This window comes from Hydra vulgaris, chromosome 05 (genome assembly GCF_038396675.1).
Source record: "Hydra vulgaris chromosome 05, alternate assembly HydraT2T_AEP".
NCBI lineage: Eukaryota > Metazoa > Cnidaria > Hydrozoa > Anthoathecata > Hydridae > Hydra > Hydra vulgaris.
In genome coordinates, this window is record NC_088924.1 from 30,501,478 (window position 1) to 30,519,336 (window position 17,859).

Below are 17,859 nucleotides of genomic sequence, written 5' to 3' on the forward strand. Positions count from 1 at the left end.
CTGATTTAACCTTCGGCCTGATTTAGTAATTAAATAGAGCATGATTAGATCAATACAAAGCATGTTTAACTAAAAAATAAAAAGATGTTTAACTAAAGGAAAGCGTATGTCTAAGACGACAACAAATCTTTGGGTCAGCACCTTGCACAAATGCGTAGCAATCCATGATTCAATATCAACACTGAAAGAGCATTGTTTTGAGAGCAGTCAGCAGTATTGTAAATCTGATAAGTCACGCGATGAGTCACGGCAATAGGCACGGTTACTAAAAACTAAAATTTTTAAGGAACAGCTCAAGCTGTTTAATCCTTTTTTTTAAGATTCGAAACTTACAATTGAGACATTTACAATTGAGACATGTATATTTACAATTGAGACATGTATATTTACAATTGAGGCATGTATATTTACAATTGAGACATGTATATTTACAATTGAGACATGTATATTTACAATTGAGACATGTATATTTATCAATGAATACTCACTGGTCTATGTGCTAATATAAATAATGAAATCAATCATGATCAAGCAGAAAAAATTTGAAGATTTGAAAATAGTCGTGATAGTATTGCATCAAAACAAGCAAATTGTTCAAAGCAGGTCAAAACACTTGCCATACTGAATGCTAATCAAAACATTGAGCCGTTGATTCTTTTTGAGTATATTTAAAAAAGGGTTGGTTGTCACTGTAGCGTTAGTTCGCTAACGCAGCAGCCAGTTGGTTTCTTGATATAATATATAAAAGAGAAAGCGCTCTTTTGACTCTCTCTCTCTTCGTTTCATATTATTCTACGTGTGACATCGCGTATGCACTTGGCGCGATCCAAGATTTTATTGTAAATAACGAGTCGTATCTTCAAGAAATATATTATAAAGTAATCTTATCTACGTGATTTAATACTAGAGTCCCTTTTAAACTCTTTAGTCACATTTCTTAGTATAATTGAATTATAACCGCTTAATGCAAATTTGAGTACGACTTTTACGTTTTGTTAGTATAATTCTGAGACTAAGTTAACTTTGTTAATGCTTTCATCTTCCTAAGACCGAGACCATTATTATTGAGGAGGCTACTTATTGTGGCTACTACCTCTCTCAACTCTTTAACTTTGAAACACAAACCTTGACGAATAAGGTCGAAACAATATTCAAGGCCTAAAAGTATAGGTAAAAGACCGCAATTTATTGAAAACAAATTTTTTCCGTAACATAACAACGGAAAAAGTCTGATAAATACTACGGAATTTTTTTAAAGTGTAAATTCTGCTTAGAAAAAGTGAAAATGAAAATAGAAAAATGTGAAATTCAACTTTTACATATCAAAAACACATACATTACAAATATATGTGTTTTTGATATGTAAAAGTTATTTTTTATCTTTTTTTCTAAACGCTAAAAAATGTCTTTTTTTTAACAAGGTTTCTAACAATGTTAAGGTTTTAACAATGATTTTTAATTTTGTTTCATGTATTTCATTATTAAAAAATTTCAAGTCCTAACAAGATTTTTTGTAAATAATTTGAGCAGTCGTAGCGCAGTGGTTAGCGCGCTTGCATCAGAAACTAGAGATCATGGTTCAACACCATCTCTGGGCAAGTTTAATAACATCGGTAAGAAAGGAGGCGTGAACTTCCTTTCAAATGCTCTTCCACGGTGCTCTGTGATTAAGACCGTAAGGACATCTTGGGGCACCTAAAATGAATAAAAAAATAAAAATAAAATAAATTTTGTGACAACCTACCCCGCTCCCCCTACCTATAAAGACGCACAAGGTACGTATGCAGGAGCAGCAAATTAAACCGCAAATGTTAATTTTAGTTTCAAAGCGGATTTTTTAAATACTCATTTTTTAATAAACAGCTTTCTTTTAACTCAGCTTTCAAAAATTCTTCATTAATTATTCAGCTATAGTTTTTTTTTATTCAGGATCCTGCACCCATTCTCATTCGTAACGTTATAAGATGAAGCTGCAAAAACACCATGTGGAAAACAATGCCTATGTCAACATTATGAAAAAAATGCATGACGACCTACAGATAGTGTCAAGGCTCAAAGTGCACTAATGCAACGAAAAATGAAGATACCGATGACAAAGAGTATGAAAGTAGCGAAGATGGAGATAAAAACATTTTAAAAAGATATTCAACTTTTGATTTTAATTCCAATTATATTAGTCGAATGTAAAAAGCGCTAATATTTAAATCTTACATAAAAATTGATTCAAAATTAGTGATTGTACATATATTGAGATGACATAATTTGAAAGAATATCTGTTAAAAAATGGTTGTTTGTTGTAGATAACTTATAACCGAATTATTTGAGAACTAAAACTGTTTATTTATTAATTTTTTGCCTAAATGGGTCAAAATTTCCCCAAGTCAAAGATATTGCACAGAACTGCTGACATTTAAATAATTATATTTTCAAAGGCATTTTACTTTTTACAGTTTGAAAACATTAAGTTTTTAATTTCATAAAGATGAAGCAATTTTTTAATGTTCTCGCAACTGACAATATTCCGGGGAGTTTTTTGATTTTTAAAAACTTTTCTACAAAGTTCGAAATTTATCAAATTCCTACAAAGTGAACTAAAATTTTCATAACTTTTTTTGTCCAAAATTTTGGTGGATTTTAGATATGTGAATATGTTAAAGTCGATAAAATTACGCTCTGAAGGATACCAAACTTATGTTTACCTAAATTTTGTCCAGGTCTGACACTAATTTGACTAGACTAACAGTTATAGGGCAATCGCTTAAAAAAAAATTTCCCCACTCTTATTTATACAATAATTTTTAGTTGTAAATACGCGTAATATAAGCGTAACATAAGCGTTAACATTAGCGTTGTTTAAAAACTTACGGGTGTATTGGAAGACCATTGTTGCCCCTTAATATATTTCAATATTACCTATAAGAATTATTTATACAAATATTTGATTCGCAATTATAATTTAGAAAATTTGAAAAAATTATCATAACATTAATTATCATAATTATCATAATCTAGTGATTGTTTTGAGATAAAATGAGATAAGAGACGAGGAGAGAATTATCAATAATAATTTATAACTTATGCATGTTTTAAATAAATACAAAATATTTTTAATATAAAATAAATCAGGCAGCACATGGTATGCGATCTCTTATTTCAGCCATTTGAGTTTTTACTTTTTTCAACACCCTGACATCGTGATTCGATTTTTCGTTAATAAGAAATTTTTTTACCAGCACCTAAAAATAAACATTTTTAAAATTAGGATTGGAAAAAGAAATCGAAATAAAAGGTATAAATTAAGCTAATTTCTATTCTAATTAAATAAAAAATTACATACTTTATATGCTGTATCAAAATGTTTTCTCAAAACTGAATTTTTCGTTACATTTTTGCTTGCATTTTTCAACATTTCAAAAAAGGTTTCTATTGTTTCGTTTTTCTTCAGTACTTGATGTTCCACTGACTCGCGTGTTTTTGTTAAAAATCTTTTTTCAGTTTGACTTAAATCACGATCTAAACTCTTCATGTGATCAAGATGAGCTAAAAAAACCTACACGTTAAAGTATATGTAAACAACACCCACACAAGAACGTTAGAATACGCGTTATAAAATTGTACGAAACTTATGCAGTTAAAAAGTAAAAAAAAATCTAGAAGGTAAAAGTGTAAATAAGTTACCTGTTACCTTTCAGAAATTTAAAGAAGATATTAATTAGGTCTCGTTATTACTCTTCAGTCGTCTCATTATAATTATTATAGGGATAAAAGATAATAACGAAACAGATGGATATAGTTGGGAGATAAACAGATGGATATAGTTGAGAAAAATATAAAATATATTCCCAACTATATCCATATAAAATATAAAAATAAATACCATTTCTATGTTTTTCTATAAATCGGAGCAATTCTTCATTCATATCTGATGTACAATTCTCAAGCTTACCTAATAAAATATTTTGACATAAATTTTTTTTTCTTGACTTAAATTAATGACTAAAAAAAAAATTAAAGAAACTTACATTTTTCAATGGCAAATTTTTCCAATACATTCATATTGTAATCAAACAATTTTTTGGCGTGCATTAATGATCTTCTTTTAATATTTAATCTCTTTTGCATCGTTTGAATATGGTCTGATATTTGCAAAAAGCCACTCGCTAATGTCTTTCTTCGCAAGCACTTGTCCTTCTCATCAGACAGAACTTGATATAAAGAATCAACATCTAATGAAGAAAACAACAAGTTGTAAAAGAAATTACATGACCAATTAGTCCCATTTATAAGTTAGTTATCTGACGTTTTCGAAGCAAATCGTTAAGTTTAATATAAAAAAATCTACTACTTTATGTCAATATACTAATATACAAGTAATCCAGATATTACTATTTTAAAACCTGATAAAGTTAACGGCGTCGTCGTATTAGATAAAGAAATATACGTAAACGGGATTTATGAAATTATCAATGATAAAACAAAATTCAAACAACTTAAGAAAAATATAACAGTAAGTATAGAAATTCAACTTCAAAATTTTATGAGGATACTAAAAGCAAAGGTTTTTTCAATGATTTTACATATAACAACATTTATCTGTCTGAATTCTATTCTGCACGTGTCTATGGACCAAAGACGCATAAACTAAATTCTTCTGAAACTACTATAAATTTCAGACCCATTGTATCATCTAATGGAACCTATAATTACCAACTAGCCAAAATCTTAGAGATTTATTATTTCCATTCAAAAACACTTTAGTACAAAATATCTATTTTCCTTCGTTAAAAAAATAAGTTAAGTCTATCTCCACAAACATTTTTTAGTATCATATGATATAACCAGTTTATATACCAATGTTTCGCTTCAAGAAACCATTGAAATTGCAGCTTCAATTTTGCTCCATAATAAAAGTATTAAAACTACTAAAAATAATTTTAAAAAACCGTTCCAATTCGCCACTTTCGCAAACACTTTCTTTTTAAAGGACAAACTTATGATCAAATTGATAGTGTAGCAATGGGTTCTCAACTAGCACCTGTTCTTGGCAATTTGTTGATGGGTCATTTTGAAAATTAATGGAGTGAAAATTTCAATGGAGTAAAACCAGTTTTCTATAAAAGATACGTTGATGACATTTGTGCTGCTTCTTTATCAAAAATCCCTATAGGATCTTATAAGAATTTTGAACAAAAAAAATTTCAGATTTTAACCCCATTTAATTAAAACACTTAAGTTAAAAAGTGCTTTTAGTTATCAAAGTTTTGTCATTTTTTGGGTTCCAAAATCCTTTAGGTCCTATAGGACTTTTTGGCTAGGGCTTTCTTTTCTGAAAATGACGCACATCTTTTTCTTTGATATATAAATAGTAGACACAATTCTATTTCTTTTACTATGAAACAAGTAGTAAATTCAAAAATATCTTTTTTAGACGTAACTCTACACAAAATTAATTCTTCAGTTACCACTTCCACATTTTATAAAAAAAACCTATTCTGGTTTTTTTATAAAATGCGGATCTGGTCTTCACACTAATTTTTATAGTTTTATTCCATTTTCGTACAGAGTTAGTTTAATCAAATGCTTAATCAATAGAACATTCAAAATTAATAGTACTAATCTTGGGTTTTATTCCGATATAAACAACCTCTTTAAAGTATTTCAAAGAAACATGTACCCATTTTGGCTAATTTTAATAATAAATAACTCCTATTTAAACAAGAATAACACTTTACCACAATCAAAAATCAAAGAACCTCTGTCTTATTTCAAATTACCCTTTTCGGTAAAAACATCTGATTTAACTAAAAAAAAACTGAAATCTATTGCTAAAAGATATTGCCGTTCTGCAAATGTTAAATTAGTATTCACCTCACTAAAAATTTCTAAATCCTTTCTTCTTAAGATCCTATTTCTTTATAGTTCAAATCATTCGTGCTCTGTAAATTTATATGTGCAGGATGTAACTTCTGTTATATAGACCAAACTACTCGCCATCTCAAGATGCTGATATCTGAACATTACAAGAGGGAAAAAAAATCTCATGTCTTTAAAGGGATCCCAAACCTCCGAGACATGTTGTGTTCATATTAAAAAGAATGATAAAAAAAAAAAATGTTTAGGCTAAATTTTTTTGATTAAAACAAAAGAATAAATGCATACCAAGAAAAACTATTTTTTTTATTTTAGTCAAAGCTTGCCTTCTCCGTTTTGTTGAAGGCCAAAAAGTCATCATAATATACTGCAACACGCTGCAATCTACAGCTTGATAATTTATTCAAGTGTATTTTATTCCTAAAAGTTTAAGTACATGATGTCATTGAATTTTTTGTTTGCTTACATAAGCAATCTTTTATACATTTTTTGTCTATGATAATAATATAATTACAAAAGTACAATAAAATCAATTAAAAATTTAACGTCACACACTTTTACGCGGTGTTCACTCAGTTGTAAGTTGCTATTTGTATGTTTGTCTTTTGTGTGAACCTCTGGTGCAGTGTTTATTCACCTTGGAATGGTGTTTCCTCACTCGTAAGTTTCTATATGTATGCTTGTGTTTTGCTTGAATTAGTTTTGCTCAGTTACAAACTAGTGACTCAAATTATAAAACTTATACTCTCCTTGATTCCCAGTATTTTTTTAGAATGTTTTTCCTAATGCATTTCCCAAAAATCTTGCTCAATGTTTTAAAGTACAGGATACAACTTCTTTTAACTACTTTAGGTCAGGTCAGAATTAGGATCATCATGATCATTCTGTTACTGGTACCACGTAACGCAGTACTACCTACCCCATGCCCTGCTGCTTTTTTTAGGTTTTGCTTTTTCAGAAAAGGCTAGGAGAAATAAACTCTGATATAAAATACTCTTGGTAGAGTAAAGGGAAGAGATGGTGTTACGATAAAAATACTTCTTGGGTAGATGTTACCTGCATCTAGCTACTGTCTTGTAAAAGGCTTTTAAGGCAAAGACTTTGAGGATTATCAGAATAATTCTGTTAGCAGCATCACATCCCTTCTTCATCTATTAGGCTGATGTAAATGTAAACATGTGTTATATCATTTTCTGCCTAGGATGATGAATGCTGGATCTTTTCAACTCTACTCATAGGTTCTTGTTATCTCCTAATGAAGGCACAGCTCTAACACTTTATTGGTTCTGAGGCCGGCTGGTAGAAAAGTTCCTCAAACTCAGAGATAGCTCTCAGAGAGGCTAATACCATCAATTGCTGTAAAATATCAGAGTATTAACAGTGCCATGTTGCACATGAATGGTGTAACTGTTTGAGCTTTTGGTGTGCATTATCAAGGCAACATAAACTTTAAGTTATGATTTTGGGTTAATTAGCAGGACTGAGACAACTGCATAATTTATTGCTTGGGATGTCATACTCTATCTATGAATGAATCGAATTCTATTTAACTTAAACCATGACCAAAGTAACCAAAAATATTAAACATAAAAAAATCATACTCACCACCTTCGAAGTAACTTTCAATCAGTTGAATCTTACTTCTTACACAATTCATCAGGCTAATTTAAATTTAACTTCTTCAGATTTTGGTATTAAGGGCTACAATTTTTTTTTTATTCAGTGTGATGATGGAGTCTTTCACAAAGACTGAATCATCATAATAAATGGCTCTAATACTACCTGCTGACACTAATGCCCATAACTACAGCATTTCTCAATCTCTTACTCAAATAGTTAACTTTGTTACTTTTTATGGAAAAATCAACACACACAAAGAATAAGTTGGTAAAACAGTTTCTGTGTCATTTTGCTGATGTCAAACATAGCTGCGTTCTGAGACACTGCATATTACTGTTTATTTTGGTAAGAATATTTACAGATTTTTTGTGGATTAAACAATACTTGTTGTTACTATTATACTTCTGCATTACCAGTGTTCATCAAGAGAAAACATTTTTTTATATCAACATAACTGAAAAGCAAGCAATGAAACTGTTTTCTTTCTAAAAACAGTCCACTGGGGAAAAGACCACATAGACACACTGCACTTATATGGTTATGCTTCTTGATATTTTATTGATGTGGAGTTTGATAATTATGAATTATGACAATAATTAAAATCATCACACATGAGTGGATTCATGTAAAAACACAAATAGAAATAGTTTTGTTAAGAGAAGTTAGATATTATATTTTGTATTATGTTTATAGATTTTATTTTTTTTAATTAGTTTTTGATTAAAATATAAAGGTGAACCAATTATTATATTTATGTAAAAAGAACATAACTCTTGAAGTTAATAACTTGATATTTTATAAATTGTTGATTTTAATCTTTTGTATCTTACTTAATTTTTAATAATTATCTTAATGCATTTATCAATTACTTTATTTGTTGTTTTTGTAATCAAGATGGTTTGAAAATACAAACATCAGGCAAATTAACAATCCTTACAATTTCACAAAAACAACAGAGTCATAATGACGTCATAATGAAGAAGAATGAAGAAAGAAATGGGCTATAAGAAGGTATTGTTAACATTTTGTGTTTCAACACTGTCAGATAGAATAAATAGGGAAAGTAGTTGGGCAGTAAAAAATTAAATGTGCAACACACGTAAAAAAAAATGTACCAAATAAAATGTAGTTGTGTCATCACGGCCATCCCTCACTTAAAAAGAAATTGATTTGTTACATGTGCAACAAGGAAGATTTTAAAGACTCTGACAGATTTTTTAAAGACTCTGACAGTATGAATACTGACACCATATATAATATAATACATAAACAATAGAAGCTGTTCAATTATAGACCATTGAATGAAAACGATTAAACCCTAACAATTTCCACGAGGAGGTGGTCATCCCTAGCAATTAGGGAACAACCTTTTTTTCTTCCTTTGTATAACTTTTGTTTAATAGTATTTTCAAATAAAATTTCAAGATTTTTATTTGAAAATACCAATTTGAAGAATTTGTTTATCTTCTTATTTTCTAAATTTATATATTGTTTGATTAAATTAGTTATATTTACAGTATTGTGAAAAAGTTAAGAACCACAAAAAAAACAAATCATAATTTATTTTTATTTTTAAATTTTTTTTTAACCGAATATATTTTTCGGGTAAAAAGAATAATAATAATAAATTTTAGAAAATAGACAAACAAAATAAAAAATAATAATAGTGATAAAAACTATTAAACAAATATAAAAAATGTATTTAAAGTTTTATAGGTAATTTTTATTTTAAAAAAATTGTGAAAAAGTTAAGAACCACAGAATAAAAAACAGTAATTTTTACCACCTAATACCGCGTAATTCTACCATGAATTTTTAAGCACTCATTTATACGATTTGGCATTGAGTCTATTAAATTCTCTAAAATATGCTTGGGAACATTTCCAAGTATTGCTGGTAAAATATTGCGCAACTCCTCAAGGCTCCTTGGTGCTTTCTTGGCAATCTCTTTATCAAGCCAACTCCAAAGATTTTCAATGCAATTTAGATCTGGGCTATTTGATGGCCAAGTTAGACGCTCAATATTTTTACTTTCGAACCATTCAGAGACAATTTTAGCCCTGTGACATGGTGCATTGTCTTGCTGAAAAATGAACGAAACACTTTGCTCAAGTGCATCAATTGACGGTAACAAGTTGTTATTTGAAATATCGACATAATAAGTAGAGTTGAGTCGACCATCAAATAATTTAAACATACCAAGACCATAATATGTCATGCAGCACCATATTCCAACCGACCCGCTACCTTGTTTTGTTCTTTGAACGATACAATCGTGATTATATTTTTCTGAAGGCTGCCTGCGAATCATAATTCGGTTTTTTCGGTTATCAACCTCGATATTCATCTCATCACTGAACATTACTGTCCTCCATTTTTGTTTAGACCATTCTTTGACGCTTTGGCAAAATTCTTTTCGCTTTTTTATATGTCGTTTGGTAAGTCGCGGTTTTAGAACAGCTTTTTTCCATAACATATTGTCAGCTAATAGTTTCCTACGCACAAGTGATGCCGAGGCTTGACGTCCATTTGAAAGCTTCCATTCCCTTCTTAATTCATGCGACGGCATGGTTCGATTTTTCTTTGCCAACCTGATTAAAAGGGTGTCGTCAACGCGGTCTTCCAGAATGAATGCGATCAACGTAAGATTTCGTCTCTTTGAATCTTTTGATGATTGTTAGCACCAAACTATGTGATCGCTTTACTATTCTTCCAATTTTGCGAGCGGATTTACCTTCCTGGTGAAAATGCACCACTTTTACACGATCTTCATAGGTAATAGCTTTTCTGCTCATTTTTTCAAAAGGAAAAATTTTTTTTTTGTTTGAAATTAAATACTTTTTTTAAAAGTATTTAAAAAAATTAATTTTTTTTAAATGTTTTTATTGGTTCTTTAGTAATAACTCAGGTCATTAAAAGAATATTTTAAAAAAAAGGGAAAAATAAATTTAAAAAGACGTTTCCGCCGCATTTAGCACAAAAAATTCTTTGTGGTTCTTAACTTTTTCACAAAAAAAATATAAAAAAAAATTAACACATAATATTTAATCCTTACTTTTTATAGGTTCTATTAACTAACTTTCAAAAAAAAAATTTTTTTCTTTTTTCTCATGCTATATTTAATGTTTGAAAAAAAAAGACTATTTTATTATCTATAGAATAAAAATTGATTAAATTTATTTGAAAAAATTTTTTTTTTTTATTTAGTGGTTCTTAACTTTTTCACAATACTGTATAATATCATTTAATTATTAGTTATAGTTGTATTTGTAATACTAAAAATAATATTAACTTGGTCTTGAACTAAACACTATCTTTATCATTTTCACTTTTTTTTTTATCACTATTATCACATTATTTATCATTTAATTATTAATTATACTTGTGAAACTTGTAATACTTTAACTAAACAGGTCTTGAACTAAACACTATTTTTATCATTTTAAGCCATGTGTTAAAATCTCATATGAAAAAGGTTTTATCACCAGAAATATCAAATTCAATTTTGGAAAATTGGAACTCTTTAGCCATGAATCTATTTTCAGAAAATGACTTTTTATGTAGTGATATAGATCTAACAAGAAAAATTGATAAAAACAATACAAACATATAACAATTTGTTACTCTAACAAGAAACAGTTCAAAAGCCTTTTAAATCTATAAATTTGTGAATTTTATCAGATAAAAGTTCTATTAAAGTGAATGTGAAGCAAAAAAAAAAAGATTTCCATAATGGAAGAATTTTCATAATGGAATATTTGAAGAAATTTTTAAGTAATTTATCTACCAATCAATATTAATTTTTATAAAATTTATTAGCTCAATCTGAAACCCAAAACTTCTTCAGCTAAAATACCTCTATAGGTATAATATATTAGAATTCTTAATTTTACTTATTTTAAAAGCAAATGATTTAAATAGATAAAACAAAACTTGATTCATTTAAAAAAAAAAAAAAAAAAAGTAACTCTGATAAGATTAAGATTTACAGATTATTCTGCATTCTAGTTCTGTTCAAGTTGTATTTTTCTAGTTGAATTCTTCTAGTCGTATTGTTCTAGTTGTACTGTTCTAATTATACTGTTCTAGTTGTAATGTTCTAGTTGTATTGTTCTAGTTGTATTGTTCTAGTTGTATTGTTCTAGTTGTACTGTTCTAGTTGTATTGTTCTATTTATAATGTTCTAGTTGTACTCGTCTAGTTGTATTATTCTAGTTGTAATGATCTAATTGTCCTGTTCTATTTGTAATTCTCTAGTTGTACTGTTTTAGTTGTATTGTTCTAGTTGTAATGTTCAAGTTGTATTGTTCCAGTTGAATTGTTCTAGTTGTAATGTTCTAGTTGTAGTGTTCTAGTTGTACTGTTTTAGTTGTAATGTTCTAGTTGTAATGTTCCAATTGAATTGTTCTAGTTGTAATGTTCTGGTTGTACTGTTTTGGTTGTAATGTTCTAGTTGTAATGTTCTAGTTGTAATGTTCTAGTTGTACGGTTCTAGTTGTAATGTTGTAGTTCTAATGTTGTAGTTGTACTGTTCTAGTTGTATTGTCTAGTTGTACTGTTCTAGTGGTATTGTCCTAGTTTAAAAAAACAAAACACATAAAACACACAAAGCAATAATTAACAAGAATATTCAAAATAATCTCAAACTTAAAATTAAAATATAAATATAAAAAGCTGATAAAGGTTTTTCATATTTATATAAAAAATTATTTATATTAAACATGTAGAAAATTTACTTAAATATTGGATTGGCCAAAAAGAAATAAGCACTTTTATGCACCAAAATAATATAATCACTATTAATGATCACTTGCCAACACTTAGAACTAACTTGCCAACACCAGGGTTGAGGTCAAATGCGTATTTGTACTTGTATTTGAATTTATACGGCTAAAAATTGGCTAATTTGGGGTATTTGTGTTTGTAATGTATTTGATTAAAGAATTTCTTAAACATTTGTATTTGTATTTGATTGAAATATGTTTCTAATTCAATAAAACTAGGTTAACTGGTGTATTTTTTGGAAAAACTATCAGGTTTTTTATCTTCTTTTTTTTTTCAATATTAAAACTAAAATAAATTAGAAAAATTTTTTTAATCAATATTTTGCTTGACTTGATGTCATTCTTCTGTTTAGAATACCATTTTATTAGTCTTATCTTTAAAAAACACTTACATATTTCTTAACCTAAAGTACAAATATTTGTATTTGATGCAGATTGCATATATTCGTACTTAAATTTGTATTTGGAAATCCAGAATAATTGTATTTTTATTTGTATTTGATCCTAACCCAAGCTAGTAAGGGCTAACTTGCTAATAGAAAATGACAGGGGCACCGGCCCCAGCCAAATATGAGGTTTTTTTCAACCGCGGCCTGGTAAAGCAATAAATTTAGCAGGGGTTATTAGCCAGGGTTAGGTTATTTATTATAAATAAAGTGTGTGTGAGTATATATATATATATATATATATATATATATATATATATATATATATATATACATTGTTTAAGTGACATTGTTAACAATATATTTTATATTTAAATGATAAAAAACATCATGCTCGGTTACATATTATTTTTATTATTTAATAGTGATATTTCGGCTTATATAGTATAAAACATTTAACTAAAAAATTTTTCTTATAAAAATAACAATTTTAGGTTTTTTTGAATAAAAACTATGGCTTTTAAACAAAAAATGAAAAAAATTTAATATTCACAACATTTCTAATAACAAGTTCTTTTAATTTGTTTTTTATGAAAAATGAATCTAATCTTTAAAACTTTTATAAAATTTTGCTTCTTTTCAGTACCAGGTTGACATATTTTAAAATTATTTTTTTTATAATAATTTAGGGACCTGTCAAATGTTTAGGGGCTTTGAGGGACCATCAGGGCAAATAATAAAATTTTGTAAAAAATATTTTTACATAGTACCCTAATAGTAGAATGGAAAAAAACTTCAATCACAGTGTTTTGAAAAAAATTTGCATAGTGGACAACCCTTATGCATACATACATTTATATATATATATATATATATATATATATATATATATATATATATATATATATATATATATATATATATATATATATATATATATATATATATATATATATATATATATATACATATATATATATATACATATACATATATATATATATATATACATATATATATATATATACATATATATATATATATACATATATATATATATATATATATATATATATATATATATATATATATATATATATATACATATATATATATAGTACATATATATATAATACATATATATATATAATAAATATATATATATATATAATACATATATATATAATATATACATATATAATACATATATATATATATAATACATATATATATAATATATACATATATAATACATATATATATATATAATACATACAGTACTATGAATATGTTTTAGACCACTCGTATAATTAGACATGTTTACAATTTTTTTTCTATGTAATTTTTTTAAAGCGTACTTAAGTTTAATAATATATAAAAGAAGTTGAAAGAATATATTATTTTGAATAAATAAACAAAATTGATGAAGGAACATGAGGGATTTTTGTTTATTTATTAAAACAATGTGTCGTAATAACTACAGACCAAGCCTTCATCTAAATAAGAAATAAAAATAAACTGGTTTAAACTGATTCAGGTTTATACTCCTTCATTTAAGTTTTTGACAGTATAAAGTGCAGTCATAGAATGAATTTAGTATAGTAATGATGGGTGTAGGTACATTTTAATAAAATTGTTATTTTTATCAACAAAGTTAAACAAGTAGTTAAGAATAATTAAACAAAGTTATAAGTTTTCATTTTTAGATAAATTAAATGTTTGCATTTTTAAATGTTTAGTTTGCATTTTTAGATTAATTAAATGGCTAAAATATCTTTAATAGAGTGACAAAAAGTTATTGTGCTTCACGAGGAAGATTATTTCCAGCGCCAAATTTCATCCAAAACAGGATATTCGAAGACTGCTGTTACAGAAATCATTAAAAAGTTTAGAGAAACTGGCTCCCTTGAATAGAAAGGTAGACCTCTAACTAAAACTACCGCTAACAAAAGATGACAATAAATGTTTAAAAACCCTTTCTTTAGGAAATAGAAAAAAAGCATCAACCAAGTTGGCAAGGAACATTTACACAGCAACTGGGAAAAATGTCAGATCTTCTTGTATTCGATAACACCTATTCAAATCGGGATTAAGAGGGTGTGTTGCAATTTGAAAACCATTATTACAGCGTAGCAATAAAGAAAAACGACTTAAATATGCAAAACAACACAAAGATTAGACCCAGGAAATTTTTAATCGGGTTCTGTACACCGATGAGTCCCAATTCGAAATTTTTGGAACAAAAAGATGCCAATATGTTTGAAGAAGAATTGGAGAAGCCTATCAGCCCAAGTGTTTAAACCCTACTATTAAACACGGAGGAGACTCTATATAAGTTTGGGGCTGTTTATCTTCATCTGGAGTAGGTAATTTAATCAAAATAGAGGGATGACTCACCAGGGAACGTTATGTAGATACCCTAAGGCACCATGCTGTATCATGGTGCCTTAGGGTATCTACTGTATGAGACTAATAGGTCATAATTTTATTCTGCAGCAGGACAATGACCCAAAACATTGTTCCCAAGTGGCAAAAAGTTATTTAAATGAAATGGCAGAGGAAGCAGTATTAGAATTGATGACCTGGCCACCCCAGAGTCCAGTTTTGAATATAATTGAGCATATTTGGGATTACCTGAACAGAAAGAAGGTCGAACATGCTCCCCGAAATGCTGAAGAATGTTTTGAAGTACTTCAAAGAGAACGGCACAACATACCCCAGGATTTTATAACTAACTTGTATGAATCTATTCCCCAGCGAATACCAGCTGTGATTAAGGCAAAAGAATGACATAGTAGATATTAAGAGATTTTTATGAAGTTAAAAATTAAAACATTAAACAGTTTGTAATTGTTCCATATTTGGTATGAAATACATGTGTTTTAATAAGTTTATAAAATAGAACTACAAACTTAAATATTAGAGAAGAATTCTCCGGGATTTTTTGATAAAATGTAAGTGGTCTAAAACATATTCACAGTACTGTATATATATATATATATATATATATATATATATATATTATATATATATATATATATATATATATATATATATATATATATATATATATATATATATATATATATATATATATATACATAATATATATATATATATATATATATATATATATATATATATATATATATATATATATATATATATATATATATATATATATATATATATATATATATATATATATATATATGTCCTGGTTAAATATCAGCCCCTGTCGCTTACTACTTGCTAACACTAATGACTAACTTGCCAACACCAAGGAAAAAAATAAACGATGTTGGTGTAAAACTCTTTAGGCTTTGAATCAAAAAAGAGACTGAGGTACTGTTAGTTCATACTAATGAATTTTTCATTGCGCAAGGCATTGCTTAGTGATCAGAGCAAATAATAACCTGTCAATGCTAAGTTGTTAAGCAAACCTGATGACTTTTCCTATATCAAATCCTAGAAACTTCTCCTATATCAAATCCTAGAAACTTCTCCAATACCAAATCCTAGAAACTTCTCCAGAAACTTTTCCAATATCAAATCCTAGAAACTTCTCCTATATCAAATCCTAGAAACTTCTCCTATATCAAATCCTAGAAACTTCTCCTATATCAAATCCTAGAAACTTCTCCTATATCAAATCCTAGAAACTTCTCTTATATCAAATCCTAGAAACTCCTACATAAATTCCTAAAAACTTCTCTTATATAAAATCCTAGAAACTTCTCCTATATAAAATCCTAGAAATTTCTTCTATATAAAATCCTAGAAACATCTCTTACATAAAATCATAGAAACATCTCTTAAATAAAATCCTTGAACCTATATGTGATAGTAGACTAGTAGTAGAATAATTTACAATCAAAAATGTTAAGAATCCACCCCTCTGGCCTCAGAAAATATGGTACTCAACCTGTTTCTCAGTGATCTTATTTATCTTTGTGTTTCAACATTTAACTTTGTGAATCAACATTTAGGGTTAAAAAGAGAGTTGCAAATAAAAAGTGCTCATTATATTAAACTTGCCAACCCAATATTTTTATAGACCTATTTATAAAAATTTAACAAACCAAGAGGTATTTCTGCTCTCTCTTCATTGTTCGTTGTGGAAACAGGGTATGTAAATTCAAACATATTTCTATCCAAAAATGTAGGGGTATCGCTATACATTTGGTGACGAATCTCAGCCATAGTCCATTTTTTAGTTATACCATGCTAAACAAAAATCAATAATATAGAGAAAGATATAGAATGACTTGATTATATGAAAGAATGACTCGATTATATGAAAGAATGACTCAATTATATGAAAATAAACAGGAAATATTAAATATAAAAAAACATGACAAAAACACAAATTTTTAAAATAAGAAACTTAAAAACATTGAACTGCTAAAATTCTGAGAACTCAATTACAATTATACATGAGAAAAGACCAGTTATCAAACAAGATGTAATTTCCATTCGAATCGAATAATAAATCTTTGGAATTTATTACCAGAAGATATAGTCAATTTAATAACTGTAATTTAAAAATAAACTTGATATATAAAAACTATTACATAAAAAATGTCATAATAAATAAATGATAACCGTACAATGTTATAATAAATAAATAACAATCATATAAATATATCTGTCCAAGTGTGTCAACAAAAACTCACTGGATTTCCACATTTTTTATTAACTTTATTTTTTAACAAATATTTATTATTTTTATTTTTAACAAATATTTATGGTTAAAAGTTGACTAAAGAATTAAGAATAATGGTTAAAAGTTGAGTAAAGAATCAAAAATAAGTCCATACAAATTTAAATATTTTTTAAAGAAGCTAAATAAACAAACCTTCTAAATTGAGGATTTTTATAAAAATAACACACATATTCAATAAGAAAAAATAGGTAACCCACTCCTGTCTTCCTTTTTCCTCTTATAATATAAGCATCTTATAAAAAAAAATTCAAACCCATGTGTCACTATAAAAAATAAACAATTCAAGCAGTATTTTAATGATAAAGTCAATAGAATTTTGAAATCTTTATTTTTAAAAATGTAATGTTGAAATACTCTTTATCTTATATATATACTTTATCTTTTAAGTTAATTTGATGCTATAAGGTTTGTAATTTTGCAATGCAAAAAGCTTTTTACAATTAAAATAAGTTCTACTAATAGTTAAAAATT

The 17,859-nt window shown here is 27.4% G+C and overlaps 1 protein-coding gene across 2 annotated transcripts in view; it reads right to left on the reverse strand.

The window, feature by feature from the left end:
• Positions 1–3,055: 3,055 nt before the first annotated feature.
• Positions 3,056–17,859, reverse strand: part of LOC136071952 (uncharacterized) — a 96,812-nt gene continuing 82,008 nt past the window's right edge. For both annotated transcript variants that reach the window (XM_065797898.1, XM_065797899.1), the window contains 5 exons: positions 16,745–16,889; positions 4,024–4,227; positions 3,879–3,947; positions 3,339–3,541; positions 3,056–3,237 (listed from right to left, as the gene is read on the reverse strand). In XM_065797898.1, coding sequence (XP_065653970.1) covers positions 3,124–3,237; positions 3,339–3,541; positions 3,879–3,947; positions 4,024–4,227; positions 16,745–16,889 — 735 coding nt within the window. In that variant the 3' untranslated portion in view covers positions 3,056–3,123. The remainder of the gene's footprint in view (positions 3,238–3,338; positions 3,542–3,878; positions 3,948–4,023; positions 4,228–16,744; positions 16,890–17,859) is intronic.